The 20,790-nt window shown below is 42.8% G+C and overlaps 1 protein-coding gene across 1 annotated transcript; it reads right to left on the bottom strand.

Moving 5' to 3' along the window:
• Positions 1 to 1,752: 1,752 nt before the first annotated feature.
• On the bottom strand, positions 1,753 to 19,858 carry LOC142486872 (uncharacterized). Its single transcript, XM_075585278.1, has 4 exons — positions 19,746 to 19,858; positions 14,302 to 14,394; positions 9,883 to 10,038; positions 1,753 to 2,553 (listed from the first exon to the last, which is right to left on the bottom strand). The coding sequence occupies exons 2-4, from the start codon at positions 14,357 to 14,359 to the stop codon at positions 2,090 to 2,092; spliced, it is 678 nt and encodes a 225-aa protein (XP_075441393.1). The 5' UTR covers positions 14,360 to 14,394; positions 19,746 to 19,858; the 3' UTR covers positions 1,753 to 2,089.
• Positions 19,859 to 20,790: the final 932 nt, after the last annotated feature.

Below are 20,790 nucleotides of genomic sequence, written 5' to 3'. Positions count from 1 at the left end.
TAAGGTCAGGGGTTGAAAGGTAAATTTGTGTGTCATCAGCAATCAGGTTATATTTAAACCCAAAAGATGTGGTTAAGTCACCTAGAGAGAGTGTGTAAAGAGAAAAGAGAAGGGGTCCCAGGACAGAGCCCTGGGGCACCCCCACAGAGAGATCAATAGAGGAGGAGGAGGTGTTAGCAAAAGAGACACTAAAAGTACGATGGGAGAGGTAAGAGGAACTCCAGGATAGAGCTTTGTTCCAAATACCAAGAGTATGGAGAATGTGAAGGATAAGATGCTGCAGAGTCAAATTCTGCAGAGAGGTCGAGTAATATGAGCAGACTGTAATGACCTCTGTCTTTGGCAGCATGGAGGTCATTAGTTATTTAAGTGAGGGCTGTTTCAGTAGAGTGAGCAGTGCAGAAGCCAGATTGTAGAGGGTCTTGGAGAGAATAGGTGTTGAGAAAGTGTAGCAATCGAGAGAAAACAAGACGTTCAAGGAGTTTGGAGGCAAAAGGCAGAAGGGAGACAGGTCAATAGTTAGAAGGACAGGTAGGATCAAGCTTGCTGTTTTTGAGTAATGGTATAACAGTTGCATGCTTGAAGGAGGATGGAAAGGTCTAGATGGAGATGGAGAGAGGGAGAAGTGAGAGAGAGAGAAAATTAGATCAGAGAGAGGAAATGGGGAAATGGAGAAATCGGAGAGAGAGACGGTTTTAGTGAAAACCAGGTCTAGGTAGTGGCCATCCTTGTGGGTGCTGGCTGCAGTCCACTGTTGAAGGCCAAAAGAAGAGGTTAGAGAGAGAAAGTGGGAGGCCCAAGGGAGAGAGGGGTCATCAATGTGGCAATTTAAGTCCCCAAGGAGAAGAACAGGGGAGTCTGTGGAGAGAAAGAAAGAGAGTCAGGATTCAAAGTGAAAGAGAAAGGCAGAAGGGGGATGAGTAGAGGTAGGTGGGCGATAGATGATCGCCACATGGAGAGGAGATAAGATCTGTACTGTGTGAACCTCAAAGGAGGGAAATGCAAGAGAGGGAGGAATAGGAAGGGTTTGGTAACGGCAGAGAGAGGAGAGCAGAAGCCCACGCCCCCACCCCTGCCATCAGGGAACAGAGTGTGGGAGAAGGAAAGGCCACCAAAACAGAGGGCAGCTTCAAGAGCAGAGTCAGACTGAGTGAAACCAGGTCTCAGTTATAGCAAATAGAAGCAGAAAGTGAGAGAGAAAGAAGTCATGCACGGAGAGGAACTTGTTGGAAAGGGAGCAAGAATTCCAAAGGGCACAGGAGAATGAGAGAGAGGCGGGAGGGTGGCAGGGGATGGGTTGAGGTATGAGTGTCAGAGTCTGTGAGTGTGTGAGGCTGTATGTGTGTGAGTGTCATTGTCACAGTCTGTGGTTCTCAGTCTGTGATTGTCAGAGTCTGTGAGTGTCAGAGTCTGTGTGTGAATGAATACAGATACCAACCCACAGTCAGTCATAGTCACACACACCGAAGTGTTAGTCACCCACCCAAGTGTCACCCACCTACTCAAGTGCCAGTCAGTCAAAAGTGTCAGTCAGTCACCCACCCATCCAAGTGTCAGCCAGTCACATTGACAAGAATAAGGTACCTTGTGAGGAATGGGTAGTGGTGTCAGGTCTAACAGGATCATACCCATAATGTGTGCGTGTCTGGGCCGCTGCTCTAGCAGTGAGAGCTAAACCAGCTGATCAGTGTCACCTCTCCCCTGTCCAAGCACACACACAGAGCTCTACTAATAAAATGATTGAACACACACTTTGCTGGCATTAATTAATTCTCTTTATTGATTACAGACAATTAGTAAATACCTGCAGTTTTTAAGGCTTTCACATTGTTTATCAATCACATTGTTACTATACATTGTGTGCCCGGTTTTGTGTTCATTATGAGTGAAGAGATCTAATACACTGTATATTGTAACTGTAAAATTGTGACCTATTAAATTAATCTGTGTCCTTAGGATCACACATTACCGAGGTGATCCTCTAATCAGAAGATATTTCTATTAAATGAGAAATTGAAAGTTTTGTAGATTTCCTGTTCTGGAAGCTCTGAATCTGCAGCCTGTAAATATCAGTGGGTTTCAAATGCTTCTAATACCCACCACAATCTCCCCCTCCCTGCTGACAGGACTCACGGGATGAATCAGGATTGAGACATTTCGCATTGTTGGAGTCTTTGCACCTCACTATGTTGCCCCCACAGGTCCAGGCTCCTTTGTAATTGCATTTGCAGGCAGTGTTTTGCGCAGCTGTGACAGCAATACGGCAGCCCCCTGAGTGGTAGTTACAGTCACATCTCTCAGGGTAAGCGCCACAGTCTCCACCTCCTTGTAGGCAGGTGGCTAGCGATTTTTCTGGGTTCTTGCATTTTGGAGCGTCAGGTTGTGCGCACGCTCTTATTTCTCCTCCGCAGGTCCAGGCTCCTTTGTATGTACAATGACAGGCCAAATTTGCACGGGGAAGTTGACTAATAGTGCAGCCCCCAGAGTGGTAATCGCAGTCACAGGAGTCTGATTTCTGGGAAGGCCCGTCTGAAGCAGCAGACCTAACAGAACCTACAAAAAAGAGTTATTGACATGAGTATGTTTCCAGCACAAGATGAACAGATTAAACTGCTGGTATTTTAGGGGTAGGAGTAATAGTATGGGCGCCGAAACGAATGGAGATGACGAGATGCACATTCTTACAGAATGCTCTTAACTCATGTACTCCTGTGAGGGCATTTCTATATGTTTATTTCATCAATAAATGTGTGTACATTCTGCGTGATGTGCGTTTGTTCTGTTTGCACTTCCCCTAAAGACTTTCTATTTATACACACACGTATATATATTTAAAAAGGTCAATATACTGTAGGTTAACACAAATCTTTTCTCACTTTTAATTAAGAGCCTGTGAGTTCCTTGTAATCTATATCTAATATAGATGTTTCGGTCCTACAAACAGGACTTTACTTAAGGACACTCCCTTAAGAAAGGTCCTGTTTGTAGGACTGAAACATCGGTGTGTGTGCCATTTACCTGCAATACATCTTGAATTGGATTAATTTGTGTGCTGTCTCATTCTTTCTGGAAAGTCTACTGAGAAGGGTCTGCCTGGTAAGGATACTTTATTTATATTATTATTAATTATTACGAGACAAGCACCAACTATAACTATGATACACTTGAGTGCCATCTGCCAACAGTGACACATAATATATATATATATATATATATATATATATATATAATACTGAGTTAAGTTATGGTGAGTAAAAAAAGTGACAAAAACCCTCCACAGGAAAGCAAATATGCAAATATAACTGTATGCTCATCTGCATGTCTTAGGCAGGTCTGCAACCCCGCCTTTCCCCATTATCACCCAGCATACAGCACTTCCACTGCAGCAAGGGATTCTGGGAAATGACAGGGAATGATGGTTATTGAGGCAAAAAGTGACACTGAGTGCTCATTTGCATGTCATTTCCCAGAATCCCTTGCTGCAGTGGAAGTGCTGTATGCTGGGTGATAATGGGGAAAGGCGGGGTTGCAGACCTGCCTAAGACATGCAGATGAGCATACAGTTATATTTGCATATATATATATATATATATATATATATATATATATATATATATATATATATATATATATATATATATTAACAGAAAAGAAAATAAGATTCCCAGAAACAGCATTCTAGCATACAAAAAGCATCAAAATGTATTGCAACAAATGTGATTAATAAATGTTGATATTTTTTGTACGCTAGAGTGCTGTTTCTGAGAATCTTTTTCTCTTTTCTGTTACCATATATTCATTATCCCCAGCACCGTCAGTAGTGTTGATTTTTTACACTTTATTAAACTAACTTTAGCACTCTTTATTTCTGGTCTGTTGCAGGCTTTTTCTGTGATATATATATATAAAGCAGTCAGTCTCTCAATGGCAGCACTCTGTGTCTCCCTTAAAACACTTCATTGTTCAGCTCAATTAGGCAGCAGCTGCTGCTGGCTCCTCTAGGGAGATTTACTCTCTGTGTTGGAAAAGTCCAATTGCTGCCCTATTCCTGCACCTAGAGGATAATAATATGTATAATAAATATACTATATTATAGTGCTGCCATTGAGAGACTGACTGCTTTGCCTCAGAGAAGGGGTGACAGAGAAGGGGTGACAGAGAAGAGTTCTCCCGAGCTGTGGAAGCTGGCAAAGCCCCCTAAGCCCGCTGACGGTGGTCGTGGAGCCTGCTGGGACTGCTGGGTCGTTATTCCCAGGAAAAAGAAGGAAGGACGACAGACCATGCTGAAGCGGGGATGTCCTATTTGCTATGGACAGAGACTTTATATGCTCACCCATAATAGTATTGTATTGGGGTGGGAACCAGCATAGCTGGCCATCCAGTTAGAAAGGGCAAAACCTACAGTGTAGTTAGTTTTCCCTAAAGGGAATAGTTGTTATTTTTTTTATTTTGTTTTGACTTAAAGGGACGGTGGGCTTTTTGGTGTATGATTTACCCCTGTAAATAAACCCCCTGAATAGAGAAATAAAATTATTCTGGCTTTAATCTGGGACTAAAAGATGCTACAACGTGGTGTGGGCATCACAATTGGTGCAGAATGCAGAGAGAGGGCTGCAAGAGCTGCGTGTGAGTCTACAAGAGGCCAAGATGAAACAGGTGGAAGCTGAAGAGATGCGGCGAGTGCTACAGAAGGAAAATTTCCAGGCTTCTCACAAAGTACAAGTGCTACTGGAGCATCTGAGCACACAGAGAAGCATGAGGAGCTGAAGGCCACACTGAGCGTCACCAGAGCACCGCTGGAGGTGGAGCTTAGATGCCAGGTGACTGTATGAGAGGGAACGGGAAAAAGTCCAGAAACTGGAGCAAGAGGTGGAGAAGCAGAGAGGCTGATCCATCCCCATGAGTCAGTACGCCAAGGTGAAAAAGGCCTGGAAAACAGAAGCAGCAGTGACCCTGGTGATGAAATCTGCAGAGCTCCAAAATATGAAGGATGTGCTGACGCAAACTCAGAGCAAGCACCGGGAAGAGGTGAAGGCCCTGAGAGGGGAGTTGCAGAATCAAATTGAAAAGTTGAAGACGCAGATTGCTGAGTGCAAGATACAGCTCGCCGAGAGGGAGGAGGTGTCCGTCTGTCAGATGGCCTGTCTGACATTTCGCTATGAAACCGAGATGGCCAATATCCACAAACGGCGGGACCACATGGCCAATGATGGGGCCCGGCTGCAGCTGGAGCTGGACAAGGTCCGGGAGGAGCACCGGAAGCTGCAGGTCAAGAATAGAGAGAAGGAAATAGAGTTAAACCTAGCTCTGAATCAGCTGACAGATGTGGAATCGCGAGTCAACTCCAAAGAATTTAAACTGGCAGCCACACTGAGTGGAAAAATAAATAGAAAAGGACAACTTCAAGACCTGGAGAAGGACCTGGAGTCTGAGTGTATTGGCCGCCAGATGGCAGAGAAACAAAAGCGTGACCTGGGCGAGGAGCTTAAGGCTCAGAAGAATGAGTGGAATGCTATGTTGGTGTCTACTGCTGTCCAGCAGGAGGTTCCTCTGATGAAGTTGCAAAAAAAGGAAAAGGTATTGGCCCAGCCAAGCATCGGCATCCTCCAAAAATTAATGCCTGTGAAGACAAGGATACAGTGAGAGCTGGGTCACCCCTCAACTGCAAAACGAGATAAAGTTTGAATCACCTGAGAAAGTGATGCGCTCCGGAAAACATGACTGCTTAGTTACTAAGCAAACACTGTTATGTTTTAGGATATTACATTATTTGTCATATGTTTTTTGATGTAGTTTTAGTTGCTTATATGTACCCTGTTTAAAGCAGCAGCATCCTGCAGGTTAGATTACAGTCCTCTCTGCAGTTGCTGACAGGCTGATTAAGCAGGATTAGATTCACCTCTGAGTGCTGTGGTCTTATGCAACAGCTATGGTATTTAAACTCCACGAGCAGCCTGATAAAGCACTACGTGCGAAACTAGTTAAGGTCACGTAAGGCTGCATCTTGGATCTGTTGGAGTGAGAAAGAGACACATATTTGTTTGTTAATAGCACTGGAGTTCTGTGTCCCTTGGACATTTTAAGTTGTGTCCTATATGTTTCACATTATGTGTTTATGTGTGCAACCTCTGAGTTTGGGGTTGCTTTAAATAAAGACTATTTGTGTTTGCTCAGTGCGCTTTCTGCCTTTTCTTTCTTTGTTTTGAGAGTTTCCTGTTAAGGAGCTCACTTTATTTTAGGGGGTGTGGTGTTCCTCCGACAGATGGCTGCAAGAGTTTTAACCCCATCAGCGCAACACTACTTTTAGGACAGCACCAGTGCAGAGCATTATCTGTTTATCTTTGCAGTCGCATGGGATCGAAAGTGAATTACTTGATAGGAGGGCACCCGCTGTGAGGGGACAGTCACAAATGGGACACAAGCGTTTCTGTAATTGTTAACTGAGAAAGACCTCACAGATTGTCCAACAATACTCCCGTCTGAGTTAGTAAAGGGGTCAAGAAAGAAAGTCCAATCATATGAGTCTGTCGACTGTAAAAGAGAGGCGCCATGGGGTGCACTTGGGGTTAATGAGAATTCAGCCCAAGCTGAAATACTGAAGCTAAATGGTATGGAACCAAACATAGAACTTGTGGTGAAAGATCGGTCTTTAGTCTCAAACGCTAAAGGTACGCTAATGAAGGAAGGTCCAAAAACCAACCGGCACACACACGACAAAGAGAAAGCTGCAGTCTACAGGCCCAGAAGACCTTAGAATTGTCCCGAAGGGAAAAGTTTTCAACTGGAAAACTAGGATAAGACAGAAAGAGACAGACAAAAACACATCTTCGGTATGGGTGCACGGTAATTGTGCACTGGTTGCTCACCCCAGTAGGAATGAACTGTGGGGGAGGATATGTGACGGAGTCACTGTTCTAATGGACTAGGGAGCTAGTAGCTATGGGACTTTCCACCTCTCAAAGAGTTAATCTCCTGGAATAGCCAGCAACAGCTGTTGCCTAATTAATCAGGCTGAATGAGGAAGTGAAAAAAGGCAGTGCACTGCCAAAAAAACTGGAGGAGGCTCAAAGGTACAATGAAAAGGTTTATTCCATAATTGGATCAAACATAGCCCCTATACAGTACCAAAAGCATGACACCAATGCGTTTCGGCCATGTGCCCTTTCTCAAGGTGTATCAAGGTGCAGTGCGCTGCCTTTTTTGCTTTTCTTTTGTTTATCTCGTCTGGTGGATCAGCACGCGTTTGGAAAAACCATAACAGGACCACACTGAAGGATCAGAGAGAAAAGCTAAACAGTGAGTTACCCCCATGGGTTTATGCTATTATAAAAGTCAGTGTATGGGACATTCTGTGTACTATATATGTGTGCCAGTGAGCACTAGGTACTAGTCCCTGTCCCCTTCAAGGGATGCTGCATAAATAACCAAGACACAGTGCAGAGGTCAGGTGGAGATACATACACTTATGGGATCTATATGTTTCTTATGCGCCGGCTACCCATATTTCTGAATGAGAAAGTGTTTCAAAAGACAAAGAAAGCTGGCAGACTGAAAGCCAGAGAGTGACTGTTTTTCCTCAGTGAAGGGGACAAGAATGTGCTCCCCAGTAAGGAAGGCTGCACAGTTCCTTAGACCTGCTGGATGGTGGTGGCAGAGTTTGCTAGCATTGCCTGGGTTGGCAAACCCAGGAAGAAGAAGGAATGACGAGTGACCATGCTGAAGCGGGGATGTCCTGTCCTTGACAGTGTATGTACAGAAGAGAGCTTCTCTAAGCTCTCCTGTGGGGCAGAGTTACCCTAGGAAGGAAGGATGCAAGGCCGTGCTGAAGCGGGGACGTCTGCTCCAATGGACTAACAGATAAGAATAACCCATTATTATTGTGTGCAGAGACTATAAACATTGTTGTGTATGCCAGGGCATGTTTTAAGCTGGGAACCAGTATTGTTGATCAGCTGTGGTTAGAGAGGGCTGAAGCAAAGTTGAGTTAGTTTTCCCTAAAGGGAATAGGTGTTATTTTTATGAGTTTGTTTTAACTTAAATTGACAGTGTTTAAAAATGTGTAGTGTCACTAATGGAGAAACAAAACCGCTGAAGGTTGAGGGCTGAGTGACCCTTGTGTGTACACATGTGTTTGTCCCCCTTTTATACAAAACAAACCCTAGAAGTTCCTTGAGAAAGTCACTTTCTCAAGCTCCTTGAGAAAGTCACTTTCAGTGACAAAACGCATTGGAACGTCGTGACGCAGTGATGCAGTAACGCAGTCACGTACTGTGAAGAGCATCAAGCACTGATCATTGCTCTGCCTTCCGGGATAGAGGCAGCCGTTGGAATAGCACACCCGGAGCCTTAGTGCGGTCTGACACCCAGGAAGTTTTCATCTCTTATTGAGATTTGGCACGCGGCAAGTTTTCTTGTGCTACAGGAGGGAATCGATTTTCCAATCTCAGGAAACACTTTTGAGGAGACAAGTTCCGTGCTCTACCAGGTCTGTTAACAGTGCACTGACTTTACATCTGAGAAGGGACATTCCCTAGTTGGTGACTATTATATTCCTCTGGACTGTTAGCAGCTATATGGACTGCTACGTATTAACAATCATTCCCACTGTTTGCCTTCCTCCTTAACATTGTCCTGCCTCCTCGCTTTCTCAGCTCCTTATGCATGTCACTTGCTTATTGCTGCACCCTGCTACCACTTGTTTTTTGATTGCTTTTTAACCACACCAGTCTAACATTGGTCTTTGGACTATCTAGTTATTGAATAAATTCTACTCACATTTGTATGCTTTACGGAACTGGCGCTTCTTTTGTTTTGTTTTTTGTTATTATCTCTGTGGTCAGGCTTAACCATATAGAAGCTTTGCCTCCTCCGTATGCTTATGCTAGTATTTCATCTTAACATCATTCACTTACTACACTTATTGTATTTATAGTTCTCACAAATTATTTTCACAACATTTTGCACACTCATTTTTTCACTTACTAGCACTACTATTTGTTTTTGTGTATATAATATATACATATACTGTATATATATATTACACACAAAATGTACACACTAGCGTACATACACGTTGTATTTTTGGCAAAGTATTGAAAAGAACCAAACAAATTAGCAAAATACTAATTACATTTCTCAGCTCATTAGAGTCTTTTTAATTAAAACATAAAATATATTTAGAAGCCCACTCAAAGAAAACAGGTGATGTATTATTATTTAATACAAAGGCAGTGTAAATAATATTTATTGTAAGAACTCATGAGCGATTTTATACATTTAAAAATATGAAAATACAAGTAGATTTCTACAGAGCTATGCATAAATACGAAAAATAATTGTTAAACCTCTGGTCAGGGAAGGGGTGGGCGCTTTAGCTGTGCATGCAAATGCAATTTATATACATAACTTCTTAGCACTGATTGCATATAGCACAACCTGTATATTCTGTCACCAGGGCTCAGAATTGGATCCATTATCTCTCCTATCTCTGATAAATAGAATGTGTTTGTTACCCAGCTCAGAGTAACAGAGATCTTCAAATCTCAGAAGTACCATCATGTCCAAGATGTATTTGTATTTCAGCAGCATAATGGAGCTGGTTCGGGGGTGAAATCCTATGATTTATTATTCACATTATGTATTACCCAATTACAGGTCACTAACTGAGGCACAGAAAGTCACATGGTTAAAAACCCTGACTCTAATAGTAGTGTAATCAAACCATAAAATGCTGTATGAAAAACTAGCACCTTACCCACAACACCGCTCCCCTCCTCACTGGAGGAGAAACTCGGCCATTCTAGGAAGTTTCCAAAACCCAAATAAGTGGAGCTTTTCCTGTTCTGACATACATTTTTTCAGCATGGTTTTTTGAATCTTTACCTGGGTTCATGGAGCGGTAGAGAGTCGATCCGATGTGTGGAATCCCTGAAAATATTTCAGTCACACTTTCCAGGAATTTATTGTAATTCAGCAGAATTTGATTAATTTGTTTATGGGTTGATACACCGGGGTCATCCTTTGGCTTCGGGGTGCTCGCTTCACGGAAACAGGAAAAATAGAAAATTCAGTGTGAAATGTTGTTTTTGAGGTAAATGTATTAGGGTTAGCCTGCTACTGTTTTAGATATAAATCGCTGGCCAGAAATAGGCAATTAATTTGAGGAAATATGATATCTTTTCTTTTGGTTCAAATACATTTATTAATAAGATAATCGTTCAAATATATCTTGGTAAGTCCACACAGTACTATTGGAGTTCTTACGTATTTTTGCACAGGTGCAGTTGGTCCAGAAAAACATATAATACTGTACAAATGTATTAAATAAAATACTGGAATTACAAGAAGATCCATTTGTTTCTACAAAGAAATCTTGGGCTAAAGATTCACAGCTACAAACCTGGAGAAAAATGACCACAGAAACACTCAGCTATCAAAGAAAAGGAATCCTGGTGCTGTTCTTTTGCACTGGTCCAAGAGACACATAAGGGTCTATGCAGTAAGCGTCGAAAAGGCACTTTTCAACAGTTTCTCGCCAAAAATGTGTACTGCGATTCAGAGAAGGTGGCGAGAAGAGCAAAAATCGCTGGGTTTTTTTGCTGGAATTTTTTTTTGGCAGATGCGCTGCGAAAATACACTTTTCGCCACTGTTCGCCGCTTTTTCAAACTCGCTGAATTTTAGCAGCCCCGATCAGCTTTTCACTACTTCTCGCCGCTCTAGAAATGAGAGTTCCTCTCCAAATCGTCCCAACACAAAAAGTTGGCAAGAGGGTAGGGAGAAGCGGCGAGGATCGGCAAGAAAGGGGAATTAGAAAAAAATCAGGCCTTTTTCCTGCCTCGGATTGATGCTGGGGATCTCCGGAGCTGATACCCATTAATACCAGAACCGGAGCCCCCCGGCACACATCCGATGCAGGAAAAATGCATTTACAGCCTACTTCATTACCTTAGCAGCTAACCACTAAGACAATGAAGGGGTTAACAACCCGTGCCAGGCTTTTTGTGGGTAGCGGGGGTGGGTGAAGGGGGTATTTGGCCATTGGTGGATGTTTAGGCCTTGCTAGAGGACTGGGGTTGGCGTTAACCCCTTCATTACTTTAGCGGTTAATACCACTAAGGTAATGAAGGGGTTAACCCCTCCTGCTACCCACCCGCAAGGTCTAAGCACCCATTCTTGGAGCTTATACCCCCTTCACCCACCCCTGCTACCCATAATAAAACAGTGTCATCAGGCTCTGTGTCCAATTAGAGACACAGGGGTGGTACCTGCTGAAGCTGCTTATTGTACTGCTACTTCCAATTTAGTCACTCTGTACCTACCGTGAGAGGGGCAAGGCTACCCAGAACAAGCTGCCAGGGCTCTTGTAGGCTTGAGGCCTCCCTACGGGGAGTTAGGGTATACAGTACCAATACCTCCTATCCTAACAGAGTATAGAGGAAGAGCTGGAACCTCTCTCTGTGCCCTTGACTGGGAGTTGCATTCAGGGACATCCTAAGGGAGACAGCCTGCTGTTTGATCTGTGCTGCTGAATAAAGGAAGGGACCAATAAAGAGACACTGCACTTTTTCCTATACCTCCTGCCTGAGATTGGAGGAGAGGAGCATCATTCTCTTGCAGATACTTCACTGCATACAGCTGGGGGCTGCACGAGATGGAGGTGCTGCACCAGTAAATGTGATTGAGGCACAACCACAGCAGCCTGTCCTGTTTGTCCCCAATACCATCATGCGGAAGACTCAGGGCCCCCTGTCGCCAGTAGATATGTTAGGTATGTATCATCATAAGATATGTAGCCGGAGCAGTATATTCCCTAGAAGACCTTATGTGAGATTGGGGGGGGAGGGAGGGGGGGAATTAGGGTTACATTTACATGCAAATTTGGCTGGTTTTTTGGCGGCTTCTGCTCAATCTAGCACACTTTTGTATCTGTGCAGTTACTAATCTTTGGTAGTAATTTTTTTCTGTGGTTGATATCTTTCTTTCCTGTATTTAAAACTGGGACCGGCCGGTGCTGGCAGTTACCTGACCTTTGGTCAGACTCCAGCTGCACGGGGTAGGCAGCTCCATACAAGGGTACCAAGCCCATTCCCGCCCCCTAGCAGCAGACCTCACCGCTGCGGTTGCGGGCGGCCTCCTGTGTAGGCCCCGCCCCAATGCCGAAAGTTTAGAGGCTTGAAGGCAGGGTACAGAAGGTGTGTGCGCGATGGGAGGGGGTGTTATTGATGTGAGATGCAAGGGGGAGGATTGATATGAGATGCAGGGGGGTGATTGATGTGAGATGCAGGGGGGTGATTGATGTGAGATGCAGGGGAGTGATTGATGTGAGATGCAGGGGGGTGATTGATGTGAGATGCAGAGCAGGGAGATTCATGTGAGATGCGGGGGTTGATGTGAGATGCAGAGGGGGTTGATTGATGTGAGATGTAGGGGAGATTTATGTGAGATTCAGGGGGATTGTTGATGTGAGATGCAGGAGGGGGGATTGATGTGAGATGCAGGGGGCGATAGTGATGTGAGATGCGGGGGATTTATGTGAAATGCAGGGAAGGATGGATTTGAGATGCAGGGGGAGAGTGATGTGAGATGCAGAGGGGAGAGTGATAAGAGATACAGGGGGAGAGTGATGTGAGATTCAGGGTGGACAGTGATGTGAGATGCAGAGGGGAGAGTGATAAGGGATACAGGGGGAGAGTGATGTGAGATTCAGGGGGGATGGTGATGTGAGATGCAGGGGGAGAGGGTGATGTGAGTTGCAGGGGAGAGGGTGATGTGTGGTGCAGGGGGAGAGGGTGATGTGCGGTGCAAGGGGGGGAGAGGGTTATGTGAGGTGCAGGGGGGAAGAGGGTGATGTGAGGTTGTGATGGTGAGGTGGTAACAAGGCCCACTAATAAAGGTCAAGCCCACTTGGTGGCCCCTAATCCATGTTTTGGGGTCCTAGTGTCAGCTCTTGGGCCTGACTGTTGTATATGTACTGCCATACATTGTACGTGAAATATGCGACAATAAAGAATGTATGTGTCCTTTGACTTTCCAGGAGTGCAAACCAGGCTATTAGTTTCAGGGTGGACTTTGCGGTAAAAGTGTTGTCGGATTGTGTCTAGCTAGATGGGGTCTAAAGTTGCTAGCCACCACAAAAATGTAGCTGGGAACCAAATCGGATTCCGGGTACATGTAGACACAGACCTCCGGCCAAAGTCCTCCCTGGAAACAGTTACGCGACTAACCGCCAGGTTTCCCTGCTTCAGCACAGACCAGAAAGGTAAAAGGGGGCATAGGGATTTGTGTATCCTTGGTATAGTCCGGGGTCCCTGGTTAGGGGGAGTCCCCCACGGTATATGCCTAAACCTCCAGACCCGGTATAAGGGTTCGGAGTGTCTCCAACCATCCATGAGGTTGCGACAGTGAAATTATTTCTAAGTCCAGCTTCGGTACAATAGAAGCAACTCTGAAACCTAACCTAGGCGTTTTTTGAAGCAAATTTTTTGTAAACTTCTTATAGGAAGTTCTAGGAGCTCTGAAAATGAACGTGCACATATTTTCAGTAGATCCTAGGGGACGAGGGGCAGAAGAATATGCTGTGCTTGGTTTAATGGGGGGTGGGGGGGCGGAGAAAAATGTTGCGATTAATTGGGTGAGGGGAAGATGGGAGCATTAACCAGGGGGGCCTGCTCCTTTAATTTTTCCTGAGCCCCAAGATTTCTATTGGCGGCCCTGCCGGGCTTTACTGTATGAATAATGCTCGGAAATCAGACAAAGAGCTTCCAGAACTGATGGGATTATCAGAGTCTTGGGCTATAATTGTACTTGCAGCTGTACGTATGTAAAATGGGTACATGTCATTTAATGTTAATTCTTGAATACTTAAACTTTCTAACTTAAATATATAGTTTTCAATAAATACATATAAAAACATTACTGTGCCTTTTTGTAACTATAGTGGTCTGTTTGTAAGATATAACAATGCTAGGAATGAACACTGTAGTTCTGCACATAGAATAGAAACACACCCTTATCTAATGTCGGTACCCGAAGCGTAGGTAGATAGAGTGACAGAAAGTGATAACAGTGGCATTTAAACATATTTCAACCCACTTCAAAGGCTAACTACGAAGATATTCTTTGAACTTTAATTTGTGAGAAGTGCTAAAGCTAACTCATTGTCAGGGCACTGGGAATGTGACAGTAACTCACATTAAAATGCTTTGTGCTCTTTAGTGAATCCAGCACAATGCTATGTCACATGATTTTGTGGTTATAACTTCATCAATCTCTAAATAAAGCCGCACAGGGATGTATCTTACCTGAGACATTGAGTCCCAGCAGCAGGCACATAGTGGCAGCAATAAGCTTCACAGTCATGGTCACGATGAGAACGAGTCCACAGGTCACTAACTCTGAAAGAATAAAGGGGATATTCCAGTAGTTGTTACTTGTGCATATCCACGTGGGAAAATATCTTTCTATAAGCACTTTTCACATGTCCAAACCGTGCGGGACAGGCTCTTTTACAAGTAGTTTAATTCTGCCTCTTCATGAATGTATGTACGTATATCTTTATTTATAAAGATTCATTAATGTACAAAGCGCTTCACATACTTTCATTTTGAGAGAGAAGAGAGAATGAATGAATAGGGAGAGAATAGGGAGAAACACATGATCGGTACATACAAGATATACTAATGAAATATGCAAAGTATATTTAAATGAGTAACATCCCACACCTCCTAAAATATTGCAGAATAGCAGAGCATGTGGGTTGTGAATCTATTTCTTATGACACCAATTCCTGCTTCATCACACTTGTCAGTGTACAGTAGGTTTTATAGAAATGTAGGCAGTGGGGGGTTGACTCATTTAAATATACTGATCTTTGCATATCCCTATTTTAATTGGAGTGATGTTTGGGGAAATGTGTGTGTATACATATAGTTACATAGTTACAAAGTAGCGTGTGTGGGTGTGTATACACATATAGTTACATATTTACAAAGTAGACAAAGTTGAAAAAGGAAATACATCTTCAAGTTCAACCTATGCTAAATTTAGATGACAGACACTCTATCCTCTAACCCGAGTAACAGCATATTGATCCAGAGGAAGACAAGCAAAAAAAACCAATGACACATTATCTGTTGATTTCTCACAAGGGGGGAAATAAATTCCTTCCCCACTCCAAATATTGGTAAACAGATTACTCCCTGGATCAACATCCTTCCCATGTTTACTTATTTGGTAAATCCCTGTATACGTTTCCTTTCTAAAAAAGAGGAAGCTATCTTTTTTTTAAGATATCTAGTGTATCACAGTCTCAAAGGTTAATGAATCGCATATTGTAACTGCCCTAACTGTAAAGAACCCTTTCCTTTTTTGCTGGTGAAATCTCCTTTCCTCAAACCTTAAGGGATGTGCCAGTGTCCTTTGTACTGCCCTTGGGATGAAAAGTTATTTTGAAAGCTCCTTGTATTGTCCCCGAATATTTTTGTATATAGTTATCATATACAGGTAGTCCTCGCTATATAACGTTTCACTTTACAATGAATGGTATATCCAATGCTTTACAATGCAATCCTATGGGCCATTTTTCAATGCCAGGAATGAATTATCTGACGCCTGAATGCGTTATCCAACACTCAACGCCACTGACTAACATGGGACTCACTTTACAACTGTTTAACTATCCAACGCTACTTCCATAATGGTTTCCGTTAGATAACTGAGGACCACAATAAACACCTATTTTCTAATGTATTGTAAATAAATCTAATTTAGCTAGCCTCTCCTTGTAAATCAGATTATCCATTGTTCTGTCATATGCTCACTGTGACAAGTGAGTAAAAACAGGTAGTTTAACTCAATCCTCAGTTAACTCAGTTTAACTCAATCCTATCAATACCTTATAGAGAGGCCTTCTTATTTACTGGTGTTTATTGGGCCACAAACAGAAATAAAAAGGTGAAAACATGACTGAGGGAATGCAATTCAGGGGAATGGGAACAATGGAACAATGGAAGGAAAGACAACTGTTTTACCTCAGTTATTGCCCCTCATATCTATTCTACCTCAGTCTCTTCCCCTTATATCTAATTGTCCTCAGTAACTGCCCCTCATATCTATTTTACCTCAGTAACTGCCCCTCATATCTGTTATAATAGTAACTGCCCTTCATATCTATTCTACATCAGTAACTGCTCCTCATATCTATATTACCTCAGTAACTGCCCCTAATATCTGTTTTACTGAAATAACTGCCCCTCATATCTATTGTAGAGGTATTGGGTCTGTGTGTATATTGAACAGGGTATTGATGGGTGTGTTGTATATTGTGGAGGGTATTGTGTTAGTGTACATATTGTGGAGGGTATTTGTGTATATTGTGGAGGGGATTAGTATGTGCGTATATTGTGGAGGGGATTTGTGGGTGCATATATTGTGGAGAGGATTAGTGGGTGCGTATATTGTTGGGGGGATTGGGTGGGTGTGTATATTATTGAGGGTAATGGGTTGGTGTGTATATTGTGGAGGGGATTGCGTGGGTGTTTATATAGTGGAGGGGATTGGGTAGGTGTGTATATTGGGGAGGGGATTGGGTGGGTGTGTATATTGGGGAGGAGATTGGCTGGTATGTATATTTTTGTGGGTGTGTATGTTCTGGAGGGGATTGGGTGGTTGTGTATATTGTGGAGGGCATTGGATTGGTGTGTATATTGTGGAGGGGATTGGGTGTGTGTGTATATTGTGGAAGGGATTGGGTTGGAGTGTATATTGTAGAGGGGGAGGGGGTTGTGATGCATGTGTGTGTGTTGTGAGGGGATGAAATTATGTATGTGTGGGTGGTGGAATTACGTGTTTGGGAGGTGGAAGCATGTGTGTGTGGGAGGTGGAAGTGCGTGTTTGTGTTTATTGTATTTTGGTTGAATTCTGTGAGGTGTACAATTTATGTATATGTGTGGGGGGGAGTGGAATTGTGTGTGTGTGTGTGTAGGACTGGTGGAATTCTGTCTGTGTGGGTGGAGTTGAAGTGTGTGCGTGTGCGTGGTGGGTGGAATTGTATGCAGGGGGGTGGAATTGTGTGCGGGGTGGACAATTGTATGTGTGGGTCTCTGGAATTTTGTGTGTGTGGGGGCTGGAATTATGTGTGGGTGAAGGGTGGAATTGTGTGTGTATGGACGATGAAATTGTGAGTGTGTCTGTGTATAGTGAAGGTGGAACTTGGTGTTTTGGGAATTATGTGTATTTTTGTGTGGGTGGAATTGTGTATGTATGTGGGACTGGTGGAATTTTGTGTGTGGGGTGGGGAGGGGGGTTAAGTGCCTATTCTCCAGGCCCTGCAGAGAGGGACTGGAGAAGTGAGTTAGATCTTACACAGGGATAGGCTGTTTATTTTTGTGGTTTCTGCATTGTTTAAAGTGAAGGGCTGATTAAAACCATGGTTTAATTTCCCCAAATCTGTTTCCCTGGTTCTACCTTTGTACATTTCTCTTACAGGTGGAAGTGTGTGGGTGGAATTGTGTCTGTGTGTGAGGGATGGGGTGGTTGTTGAATTGTGTGTGTATTTGTTTGTGTGAGAGTGGAATTGTGTGCAGGGTAACAAGTGTGTGTGCATGTGTGTGTGTTTAATTATATGTGTGTGTGTGTAATTTTGTGTGTGTGTGGGGGAGGGGTGGAATGGTGGATGTTTGGGGGGGGTGGAATCGTGTGTATATGAGTGGGGTGTGTGTGTGGTGGAATTGTGTGTGCAGGGTGAATTTGTGTGTTTGTGTGGTGGAATTGTGTGTTTGCTGGTTGGTATGGTATGTTGTGTGTGTGTGGGGGGGGGGGGGCGGGCAGGGGGAATAGTGTGTGTGTGTGTGTGTAGTGAAACTGTGTGTGTGTGTTAATGTGGGGCGGAATTGTGTGCTTGTGGCCAGTAGGGGATTCAGCGAGAGGATGGGGGGATTGAGGGACAGAGGACTAGTAATTACAGTTATTAAATAACATATACTCATTTCTCCTTCTCTTCAGCACACATACAGAGTATGTACATGACTAGTAACTAAAGTTATTTAATTAATAATCCCCGAAGAACAGGGCATTACTGACCAATAATGCCTGGCTGGAAGAGTTGAAGGCCTGAGGCGAAACCGAGGGACTTTAACCCAGCCAAGGCATTATTGGCCAGTAATGCCCTGTTCTGAGGGGATTATTATTTTTATAGGCTAAATGTAGGTTTTTTTCATAAAAAATAGACACTTTTGTATGGTTATACAGATTTTTTTAATTAATAATAATAATAAAATGGTAAATACATTAAACCACCTCTATATTCACTTACACTGCAGCTATCTATATCCACACACTGCCGCCCCCTCTGTGTACACACAAACACACACACAAAACACACTGCAGCTCTACACACAAACAACAGCTACACACACAAACTCTACAGTAAACACACACACAAACTCTACAGCAGACACACGCATAAACTCTACAGCAGACACACGCACAAACTCTGCAGCAGACACACACACACACACAACTGCAGCAGACACACAACTGCAGCAGACACACTCACACTCTGCAGCAGACATAAACACTGCAGCAAACACTCAAACACACACTCTGCAACAGGCACTCCCTCTCTTTCTCAAATACACACACACTCTGCAGCAGACACACACAAACTCTGCAGCAGCAGACAACCAAACTTGATAGACAGGAACTGCATCTACAAACAAACTCTGCAGACAGACACTTACTTTGCAGCTACAAAGACACTCCCTCCTCAACTCAAATGTGTCCATGGAGCTATGTTCACGTAGGGAGGGGGGATGAGTCACTGTCTGTCTGCTGCTTACTGACCAATCCCCTGCCCTGTATGAAAGCTGTTCCTGCCCTGTCTCAGAGTTGTTCTGACAAAGGAAAAGCTGATTATTTCTAGCCAAACACTTTGCAAGCTGCCAAAAAAGTCCTGGCATTACTAAATGAATAATGCCTGGAATTTTAACCAATCAGAGAGCAGGGATTTCAATAATGCCCGGAATTTTACAGCTTTTGCCTATAATAAATAACATATACACATCTCTCCTTCCCTACAGGACACATACAGAGTACGGGACTAGTAATTATAGTTATTAAATATCAATCTATTACATGTTAATATGGAATGTTGGACATGGTAATAGTGATTGGACCGCTCCTAGTATTTTTATGTTTCTCCCAAATCTATGTCACACAGTCACCATCTTGCAGATCCTGGGGTCTTTTTTCATATGGCCTTTCAGTTGTTTTTTTTTACCTCAGAATACAGTTTATTCACTTACCAGCTTATTTTGATCTCCCAGATATATTTAAATGTTTTCTTTTAATTCATCCTTTTCCCATATTAGGACCAGACAGCACTGAGACACCAGCTTAGCCTGTAAGTGAGTCACATTGGCCGGCCACTGAAAGGCGGCTATCTCGTGCTCTGCTTTGGAATCAACTAAACACACTCATATCATTTTCAGCTTTTTGTTTAAAAAAAAAATTAAAGTTTTACAAAGAAGACAGTTTTTCAAAAATAATAATATAAAAATGTTTTTGGAAATAATAGTTAAAGCAATAATTGGACAAAGGATTGAATTTGAATTGAACTGTCTTCATAATATTTTTTTTTCATATACTAAATAAAGAAAGTATTTGTCTTCTATAAATGAAAGTGAGTGTGACATACAGTAGATCTATGGTTTAATATATATTTATAGACATGTACAGTGTATATTACCTGCAGCTTCTGTCGCTTGTCTTTCACTGGCTCCTATGATTTCAATGTCAGTAGCAGTGCCTCATATTTATAGTCATTTTTAACATGAAGACATGTTTGCTTTTTGTTTTAAATTTTGCAACTGCTACATTTTTCACTGGATTCAGCAAAATCAAGTTGTTAATGTTTATTGTCCTAATTGTATTGACATTGGCATGCATGCAGAACATTGTTGCACATACAGTACTGTAGGGCTCATCAGAAAAAATTGGGAAACTCTCACATAGGAAATGAGTGGCATTGTGCAATAAGGCATACAGTATTCATTCAATTCCAATAAGTGCTGCTTTTGTACAGATTTGCATTTCACCATACCCATTAAGCCCGTGCCCAAACTGTGTGTTAACTGTTTTATTTTTAATGCAAATTGTCAATGTCTATGAAAATCCATGAGATCTGCACATTTTGCGTGCAAATGATTACCTCCATACATACGTACATTTTTATGGACAAATCGTTAACTTAAAAAATGCAGATTTCTGGTAAAAGCCCAGCTATACATTGTGCCTCCCTTAAGTACAGGATATAAGGGCATTTGTTGGAAAGGAGAAGGATCTACCTACACTCCACATGAAAGAAATATATGTACACACATATTTAAAGATGTAACAATGTCACTGGAGACTAGGTTTATGAACACCTTTTTAAACCGAGATCATATGATTGAGCAAAGTACGGAGGTAAAATACATTGTCATTTATTTCAGGAGAAGACATACACACAATGTAACACAATTTGCACATTTAAAAACACTTACTGGAATGGGGCTAACAAATAAACTTCTCCTTTAAACGAAATTCACAAAAATGACCTCTGTAGGAGCCCTTTCTAATGACTGGGAGGTACTCACAAATTTTGGAACTGATTTCGGCATGCAATGCCAGCCGAGACTGCTACATTCTCAAAAAGCGGGACTTAGAACATTTTCTCACTGAAATTTTTTGAAGCCGTCTTGTGTCTTTTCAGCACAGAGCATCTTTAAATTTGCAGCTGTTGGTTTGGCGCT

Source organism: Ascaphus truei, chromosome 1, assembly GCF_040206685.1.
Source record: "Ascaphus truei isolate aAscTru1 chromosome 1, aAscTru1.hap1, whole genome shotgun sequence".
Lineage (NCBI taxonomy): Eukaryota > Metazoa > Chordata > Amphibia > Anura > Ascaphidae > Ascaphus > Ascaphus truei.
Note: the sequence above shows the minus strand (reverse complement) of the source record. Positions and strands in the feature narration are given on the sequence as shown.